Source organism: Montipora capricornis, chromosome 1, assembly GCF_036669925.1.
Source record: "Montipora capricornis isolate CH-2021 chromosome 1, ASM3666992v2, whole genome shotgun sequence".
NCBI lineage: Eukaryota > Metazoa > Cnidaria > Anthozoa > Scleractinia > Acroporidae > Montipora > Montipora capricornis.
The window spans coordinates 18,883,638-18,893,637 of NC_090883.1; the positions used below are offsets into that span (position 1 = coordinate 18,883,638).

At 38.0% G+C, this 10,000-nt stretch overlaps 1 protein-coding gene across 1 annotated transcript in view; it reads right to left on the reverse strand.

Annotated features, from left to right (window-relative positions):
* Positions 1-10,000, reverse strand: part of LOC138019690 (serine/threonine-protein kinase OSR1-like) — a 32,067-nt gene that overhangs the window by 19,114 nt on the left and 2,953 nt on the right. Inside the window, exons 3-5 of the mRNA XM_068866592.1 lie at positions 8,635-8,743; positions 5,947-6,088; positions 4,692-4,747 (exon numbers count right to left, since the gene is read on the reverse strand). Of these exons, the coding sequence (XP_068722693.1) occupies positions 4,692-4,747; positions 5,947-6,088; positions 8,635-8,743 (307 nt within the window). The remainder of the gene's footprint in view (positions 1-4,691; positions 4,748-5,946; positions 6,089-8,634; positions 8,744-10,000) is intronic.

The following is a 10,000-nucleotide window of genomic DNA, read 5'->3' on the forward strand; positions in this document are numbered from 1 at the left end:
TGAAAATTTCAGAAAGAAAAAAGGCTCCCGAAAATTATAGGTGACCTTTTTAGGGTAAAACTCCGTTTAAAATGGGTAATTACACCATTTTTCAGATGGTCGATAATCCTAGGAGAGGCAGGCAAGCAAGACATTTTACAACAAATGTTCCGAAAATTCTAGATCTCAAATCGTCTTCCGAACAGATATTTCCCGAAAATTGACGTTGGGTGCCCCTGAGTGTATGGTATTCGCTTTTGTTCAGAAATAATCTGTTCGTCCTAGCAAGGCGCACAACGGCCATCGTTATTTGAGTGAAGCCATGTGGCTGTCAGAAACTAAATAAAAGAGATTTTAAACTCCTTAGCCCATGTTTCTTTGTATTTTGCTTTGCTAAACTCAAAATTTAGCAAATGAATAAAGGGGTTAGTTTCTAAAGAAACTGTGGTGCTTCGTCGGTGGGGAAGTAGTACACAAAAATTTGGTTTTGTCAACGGAGTTGATAATGTAATTGATAACCGTACAGGGATTCGAAAAGCTGACGTTTCGAGCATTAGTCCTTCGTCAGAGCGAATCGAGGAATTATGGGTTGTGTGTAGTTTTTATAGTGGAGCGGGAGCTACGCTATTGGTGATAACATGACAATGTGAAAAATAGGAATACATTATTAAATTAAAAGCGTTCGTTAATACCGTGAGGATTAAGGGTGCCGATTTGGAAGATGAATTTGTGTTCCAGATTCTTGCGGCTTTCCGTCGTACCTAGATGTAGGGAAAGGCCGCAGATAGCCATGTGTTCTTTGGAGTGGTTAGGGAGATTAAAATGACAAGCGACTGGCTTAGATGCATCCTTGTCATTCTTCTCAACATCGCGAAGGTGTTTGCGGAATCGGTCGCCTAGTCGTCTACCTGTCTTGCCAATGTATAATTTATTTATTTTATTTTTTTGAGTTTCACGACACAACATTTACAGTGCAAAACATTACATACATTATTAACAATACTTACTATACTTAAAATACTAAGAGTACTTACGATCACTACACTTACTTACCAAACAAACAGTATTAATTTACAAAACCTACGAAACTACGAACGAGGCTGCCAGTCCTGGTGAAAGGTTTTGGAAGAATAAAGAATGAAATTTGAAAGTAAATTAAATAGCAAAAGGGGAGCTGATAAATAAATATAGATTATAGTCACAGTTCATTTGTTCTTTTGTTAAACCTCAAGGGTGTTCTCCAATCAGGTGAGACCTTGTAGGAGCTGCGAGGCTACCGGGGTCGATTTCTTGGCACTTAAGGACAGTTTGTGCAAATACTTGTATATTCGGGAGAGTTTTCTGTAATTTCGATGAATAAATGTGATATCTGCCAATGAAAAGTGCATGATGTAGAAGTATGTCCTCTGGACTATCAACAAGTCCCAGGCAGCTCGGTAAGGTCAAGGAAAAGTCCTGTGGCTTTATCTGTCGCTGTATCAACCAATGTTGGATATTTTGCCAAAAGGTTTGGACGAGTTCACAGTCCCAGAAAAGATGGATCAAGATTTCTGTGAAATATCACAGAAAGAACATTTTTCGATTATAGATTTTATAGAGATAATCATTCGTTGCAATTTTCCTGTGAAAAAGCTTAAATTGGAAAGTTCGAAGTTTAGTTTCCTTCGTGCAATAGAAAGGTAAGATATGTGACTTAATAATATCCCATTTTATCAAGTTTTCGTAATTTTCGCAGTTGGTTATCCATTTACTCTCTGGCTTTTATCAGGTGTTGAAGTGATTCCTTTGACAATTAATGATTAACTTATACACCTCCTTACAAAAGCTTGAGGACAGTAGTAACTTTTGACTATGAGAAAGTTGGTCTTCGGAGTTCATCCTAGCCTGGACCGGGAAATACTTTTTTAATTTCGTCAGGGCGGTGACTACACCAAAGTACCTTTAAAAGGTGGTACTAACTGTTACTTTGCAACGAGTTTTAAAATCCTCATACTTCAAAAAGTCAAACTCTTGATCTAACAGGTCTTTGGCCTGATTAACTCCCGAACGAGCCCAATCCGAATAAAAGATTGGCTGGTTTGCAATTCTTACATGTATGAGGGAGTTGTACCAAATTGGCGCGTTGCCGAAGTGTGTTGGGTTTTCATCATGTATAATTTACAGGTTTATGCAATAAATGACATTTGCGGAGGTACATGTGGAACGATCGGTGATCTCCCACCGGGGTAAACTATAGAATACAGTGGTTCGCTCTGACGAAGGGCTAACGCTCGAAACGTCAGCTTTTAGAATCTCTGTACGGTGGCCAATTTACATTATCAACTCCGTTGATAAACCAAATTTTTACATACTACTTCCCCCACCGACGCAGCACCACAGTTTCTTTAGAAACTACCCCTTCATTCATTTGTTATCCAACCGCTGCGACCACTAACCTTGTGCTCTAGTATTTTTTATCCACAGATTTATAACAGGAGACCCAAGACGACGATGCCTGGATTCGCTCTGACGAAGGGCTAACGCTCGAAACGTCAGCTTTTAGAATCTCTGTACGGTAGCCAATTTACATTGTCAACTCCGTTGATAAAACCAAATCTTTGTATAGAATACAGGGCCACTTACGGTTACATGTTAAATAGAGCGGCTCGGCGGCTCGGCAGTCAAGACTGAAGAGGATGTATAATTTGTTGCTGGATGGCTAATCACTTACGAGTCATGTCAGACACAGTGGCTCGGCGACTCGCCAGTCAAGACAAGACAAGACAACTTTATTTTACCAGGGTAGCCCAGTCAGCTGCAAGGCTGGTATCCTTAGGGGCCCTGGGTTCAATAAAAACTTACATATACACATTTACAATAAGATTACAAGGTTAGGTAAAATTTGCTAAAATTTACAAAAGGGAAGAAAATAAAAAACAAAACAAAAAAAAAATCAGATAAAATGTCCTTTAAGAAGGCGTTTAAAAATTGCTAGAGAACTTGCCTCTTTGATTCTGCTTGGCAGTGAGTTAAAAGCTAAACGTCCTGAATTTTTAAAAGTTCGCCCCCCAAGAACAAGATTTGTTTTATTTGGGTGAATATTTCTCCTCTGCCTAGTGTTGTAATTGTGAACATCATTGTTTACCTTAAAATAGTTTTTTAAGTATATAGGAACGAAATTCCGTAAACATTTATATACTAAAATACATTTGTGTATTTTTCGCAGTGTTTCTAAATCTGGCCAATTTACAATATTTCGGGCTGTCCTTGTTCTTTTCTGACAGGTGACGATTTTCGCGGCTCGATTTTGTAATCGTTGCAGACTAGTGATGCTGCTCTCGGGTAGTTCACCCCAGGCTGTGTCTGCGTAACTAAAAATTGGTTCAATAATGCATTTGTATACCGCTTGTGTTGCTTGTGCTGCTTGTCAAGAAGAATGACAGTATGCGGCTCGATAGCTAGTCACTTACGGCCTAAGCACTCTTACATGTAGCTCTCATTTTATGGTTCGGTTAACTACACTTTTTACGATATCGTGTGAAGAATATAGCACTCGTTTACTGATTAAGCCTGAGAGCTCGTTTCAGTGATTACGCCTAAGCACTGTTTTAAAATTTCAGCATTCATTTTACGATTCGGTTGACTATACTTTTTACGAGATCTTGTAAACAATATAGCACTCGTTTCAGTGATTAGGCCCACGCACTCCTTTAAAATTTTAGCTTTCGTTTTACGGTTCGGTTAACTACACTTTTTACAAGATAGTGTGAAGAATACAGCACTCGTTTACTGATTAATTCTGAGCGGTGTTTCAGTGATTAGGCCTTTAAGCACTCTTAAAATTTTAGCTTTCATTTTACGGTTCAGTTAAGTACACTTTTTAAAATATCGTGTGAAGAATATAGCACTCGTTTACTGATTAAGTCTAAGTGCTCGTTTCGGTGATCAGGCCTAAGCACTCTTTAAAAAGTTTACTTTGTAGCGTTCTTTAAAAATCCAGTTTGACTAACGAGGCGCTGAACCGTCGTCCACTTTGACTGACGAGCCGCCGAGCCACTACTCGCTCTTTAAAGATTTAATTTGACTGACGAGCCGCCGAGCCACTCAAAGATATACCTTACTCGTTCTTTAAACAACCAATATGACTGACGAGCCACCATGCCACTGCAGAATTACGGCTTTAAAAATGGCCCTATATTCTATACATGTAGTTGCTCCGATCTTAACCGATCGCTTAGGTCCCGATATTTTGCTAGTGTTACCTTACATGTAAGAGTGAAAGTACAAGTTTTGCATCGTGAGCGTGTATCGAGACATACTCTCCCCAGACCTTTTCAGTCATGGCAGCCGTACGTGTAGTAGCACCAGCCATAGTGATTTGCTTAAACTCCCTAATGATAATAGTGAGTTTACGTTTGATGAACAGTGGATAAAGATGACTTCTTAAGACTCAACTATGGATTTCTTTTTGTTTCTTTACAAAAAACGTTTTTCCCAAAATTTGAGGTGCTAAATCTGGGTGCGGCTTATCTGCGGATGAGGCTTATCTGCGGGTGTTTACAGTAATGCTCTAATAAATGCCACTGGCAAACCTCACCTGCAGTCATTGGATGCAAATTTATGAGGATAACTGGTTGCCCTTCTCTATTTACATGACTTGCAGAATGCTGCTTAGCAATTATAATTATAACTTGCCACTAAGATTAACTTGCCAAGTATCAATATTAACATACCAGCTAACTGTACAGTCCCATCAGTAGCCAACAAAATGTTGCCAGCTTTCACATCCCTACAAAAAAAACATACATGTACCGTAGGTGAATAATCAAACTACGGTAGAAACTGGCTAACAGTCATGGCTTTGCTCTTTCTTGAAGAGGATTGTGTACATGTTCAACGTGCCATTCACTGATTCTTATAATTATACAACACTCAAAATAAAATAAAAAATAATAATCCAAAAGGGTACAAGCATGACTGTAGTATTTACAAATGTAGGTCTTGAAATTTATACCCATTGGCAAGTGTTTAAATTTCCTTCCTCCAATGTTTCCTGAGTCCACTTTCATTTGTGCATAACGTGATGGTTTCACTGGACTCTTCACCAAGTTATCTTTCTCCGGGGGTACCACGATTTCCTTGTTATGAAATTTCAATGTCTACAATTTCACCATTTTAAGAAGGCTCAAAAGGGTTTTCAACTGAGAGAACGCAAGTATTAAAGGCACACACAATACTTAAAGCTACTGACAGCTGGTGAATAAAGTGACCAGAAAAAAGACTGTTTCCTGAAATTGTGAAACCTGAAAAATTACTTTTGCTAGAAATGTTGTGCAATCATCTCAAAACCTAGCTCAGTGACCCCAGTAACTTGATTTTTTTACATAAAGGAATTTTTTTTAAAAAATTATCAAGTGGATATTTTTTTTTTCATCTTTCAACAGTGTTTCCACAAATACATATTGTACTACACATTTTGTAAGAAAAATGTAAGAAAAAATAATTAATGTACTGGGGTTTTCGGAATTTCAAAGAAAATTACTACATCAATGAATTACCGGTACATGTAGTTTCTAAGACATTAATTTTTCTGAAAACTGAATTTTAGAGGGACTCCTTTAGAAGGGGTCAGCTGTTGCCATAGCAACAGTTGGGGACTCACAGACACCCTCATGAAATAGCCTGACAAAAAAATATTAGTCAAAATATTAAAACGTTTCCCTTTTGAAATGACTGACAGCATTGTAATTCATAATTCCATTGGAAACCAATTCTTACATTTGTACTTGTTGAAAACCCTTCCAAGCCTCCTCAGCTATTTTGTTTGATTCCTATAGTCACGCCAATAAGTTGCACATGACTGGTTTCAAAAGCTCTATAAGCTTGAGACTTACAAGTGCATTGTACTGTATTATTACACTTACTTCAATTTTATAATTGAGTTTTGGGCAAAAAAAGAAAGACAATTCACATGTTACATACGTATACCTGTGAATGAGACCTTGACTGTGGAAGTAATTAAGACCCTTAAGAACTTCCCGCAAAACAGACGCTATCACAGCTTCATCAAGAACACCATCCTCACTGTTACCTTTCTTCTTCTGATGTTTAATTACATCAAGCATTGAACCTAATGATTTTCAAAACAAAGTAACTGTTGGTGTTCAAGTTGAATGCACAATAGTCTACACTTTTGACAGAAATGTCTCTAAAACCAGCAAAGTTTTTAAACAGGTAATCAAACACTACATTGAAATCTCATGAAATCTGCAGGACTAAACAGTAGCCCTAGTCAAGGAATTATGGGCCCACACAAGAAAAGAAAAAAACTGCTGGCCAGGGTTGGAACTGACCAGAGAGTAGACCACAGTGCCATTGGTCTACAGACTGAGCTACAGTAAAAACAAGGCAGGAGCATGCCATGTGTGCATGTATAGTACATTAATTTTATTATTTATTTATTTACTAATTGAGTATGAATACATACATGGTGGAATAACAATAGGACATAGGTCTCCTACGAGGTTAACCACCAGGATACACCACAGAAGACAGACCACAACACCGGGAACTTACATGCTCTACTCTTTACGACAAGTGTGCGGGTTCTTTTACGTCCCACAGGATTGTGAATATTGAAGGGTTGTGAGACAGGACCTCCAGCTTATCGTCCTTATCCGAGAAGACTAGAGAGTCTAACCATAGTACTGTATGTTCTCCTCAGTTATTTAAAGACCCTGAGTGTTGGTCCGGCCGGAGTTGAACTCATGAGCTCTTGTGTAACAGCCCGGTGCTCAACCTAGTCACCAGTGCATGTGCATGTGTACATGAACATGTACTCTGTGTTTTACAGATTTGTGAACAAGTACAATAAATCTGAAAGTGTAAATTGGCTGCACAGCAGTAATACAACCTGACCTACTGTACATGTACCGTAATATGAGGAAAGGCAGTCAAAAAATGAAAACATTAAAAAATCTATCCAGGGAAGAAATTGAAATTGAACCCACTAGTGCCTACCAAGCTTTTCACTAAAATTGTCAAGTTGACAGACCCATATACTAGAAAGATAACTACAAAGCCCTATTTGTCAGGAACCAAGCATGGTGGGGGATTCCCAGGAATGCAATTGCTAACTGCATGAAACCCTCCCCACAAAGGACATAAAGTCACTTGTTCTTTGGAAGAGACTTCAAATAAATCAAATTAATGTTGTCTGTTACAGGTTAATATTCATTGCAATGAATAAACTAAAGATGCAGAGAGGCGGAAGATACCCAATCAATGTCTTGATATAACATATACATGTAACAAGGTATTTAATACCTTACATGTAAATGATTAAAATGACACGTGTGAGAGTAACAAACTACAGTATTATTTTTTATGAATATAAGGCTTCCCAATGATTTCTGAGGCCAGTAGTTGCAAAATAATATATATTTAACTACTTAATAACCAAGTGTGAGGTCGTTAAGCAGAAAAATCTCAAACTGAGGCCTTGCCATATTGATCGAGCGACAACGACGTCAATACAGCTAGGCCATGGTTTGAAATTTTGCTGTAACAACCGAACAGTCGAGGTTAATAAGTTGTTTATTATATGGCTAACAGAATGGTCCTAAAGAAAACAAAATTAATTTGCATAATCCAAAATCGGCAGTTTACATGTATATCGGCCAGAAACACTAGCCATATAATAACAGGGCTCGAAATTGCGACCGATACGGTCGCCAATGCGACTAAAACTTTTAACTTGGCGACTGAAAATTCGAGTTTAGTCGCCATTTTGGCGACTATGTTCCTCTGATAAATAAAACACTTAAGGTGAGAAACAATTTCCTTAGTCTCATTTCTGCTTTTCTGCAAAAGGAAATGCAAATTAAATCTGTTTACCTTTTCCAAAAAAACTTGAATCGCGACCTCCAAGAGGACATTACAGCGGCTTTCGCATGATGATCGCGGGCGCAACATTTTGTTCAAAGGCCGCTGCATTCTGTCGCAGATTTGGTCGCAAGGAACCGGCTTTCACTATGTCCTTGATCAAGTGAGACGAGTCTACACCGAAAGTCATGAATTATTTATCACAAGAGAAGGATACACTGAGCGATTTTCGTAATTTGCTGCAGTCTAGAAATTACCAGGAAACAAGATCGTTGTTAGAATGCAAGCAAGAAGCGTTTCAAAGCCTTTCAAAAACGTTTCTTCAGAGCGTGCGATGTGAAAGCTGCAGTTGTTCCTGGCCAAAGTAACCCTGAAATGTTCTTATTACTTTGTTCGCTTACTCCTTAAGGTAAGATTGTCACGCAAAAGTGTTCAGGAGTTTTTTCTTTCGTGTTTTCATGTTTTAAGTCATTCAAGACCGAGTATTTCGCTCTGTCCCACAACCTCAGCTGCCACAATCTACCAGAAGCCCAACAACAATGCTAATTAAATGAGGCTCTAATCTGAGTTTCTGTTCTTGTACTAGCTGGCGACTGCATTTTTGCATTTGGCGACCATTTTTTCTTTGATAGTCGCCAAAAGGCGACTTGGAATTTTTTTTAATTTCGAGCCCTGAATAAATATTTTTAATAATTAAAAAATGAGAAATGCAATTATTAAAATCCTTTAAATTAAGTCTTGAACAGGATAATCAAAGGCAATAAACTCTTACAACAAAAACAGACTACCCACCCCCATTCAGCAATCTCATGACTATCCAGAGTTCTTGTTTCACCACAAATGATGTGTAGTAGTTTACCACATTTTCGTGGTTGCATTGGCTCATTGTGCGTATCTCTTTCTGCAAAATGATAAGGAGGAAAGAATTACAAGTTACATCTACATGTAAGTTTCAAGAAAATTCCCCATCCAGGAGCTCAGTCACTATATTTAGCATTTTCCCTTGATTTCCATAATTTATGTGTTACTTATAAATAGGTAAAATACATCAATAGCAGTGACTAACACTTCAGAAAAACAGTCGTAGGCCACCTTAAGGACAAAAAAAAAAACTACCGCATGTGAGTGTGTTATGCTTCACTTACATGTACATGTAAAGCTACACTGTACACTGTAGAAATACACGAGAGGTTATACCATTAACCAATGTTACCTACATGTAGAATGTGTCAGATTAAAAAACCTATACACTTCCCTGATCTATAAGCCATAAGAGTATTGTTAACTAAGGGTGCATTCGATTGACCGTATTCCGGAATAAGAATACATGGAATATAAGTTAGAAATCCTTCGTTTTTACGGAGATTCACGTTAAAATTGTCAAACATCTGCTAAAATGCTATTTTAAACATATTTTTATCATCCTTGCTGCTTCGAAACACGCCAAACATACCGTTTTAATCATCACTCCACGTATTCTTATTCCGGAATAGCGTCAATCGAACGCGCCCTAAATTATCCACTCATGTCATATTAAAAAAAACAAAGAAACTCTGTCTTGTTTGCTGGTAACAAATCAGTTCATATGCTTGCTTAAGAAAAAATAACATTCCCATTACCACGATGATTGTGATTTTGATTGTTCATTTGGACGTGTTGCGAAGGACCACCGCTGAAGGCCATTTTGTTGATCAGTTCTTTGTCAAAACAATTCAGTATTCCAGATAAGTGCATGTCGAGGGGCAAAAACCGGTCTGGCCCAACAAATTAATGGTAAAGGTTTAAGAAAATGTAGAAACCCACAGGTTCATGACCCCAGGTAGATTCCTTTCTTCTTGAAGCAATGAAACTGAAAATGTCTAAATTTCACTCCGGTGTACACATTAATTTTTATCTTAAAAGTTCCAAAGTTAAAGAATTCCTTGCGTATTGGTGACTTCAAAATCTTTCATGCCTACACTGTAGTTGTGAAATGAAGACTGGACTTTTTTTTCAATTTTCGGGTGCTGGCTTTGCTTCAATACTTGAAAACATCTGAAACTTTTAGATTCACCTTGAAAACTCTAAGTCATGACAAGGCTACTGCTTAAGAAAAATTTCTCGGAGTCCTTCGGGCTTCCAACATTAGAAGCTAGTAGCCCGAGTCAGTTTTTCAAGA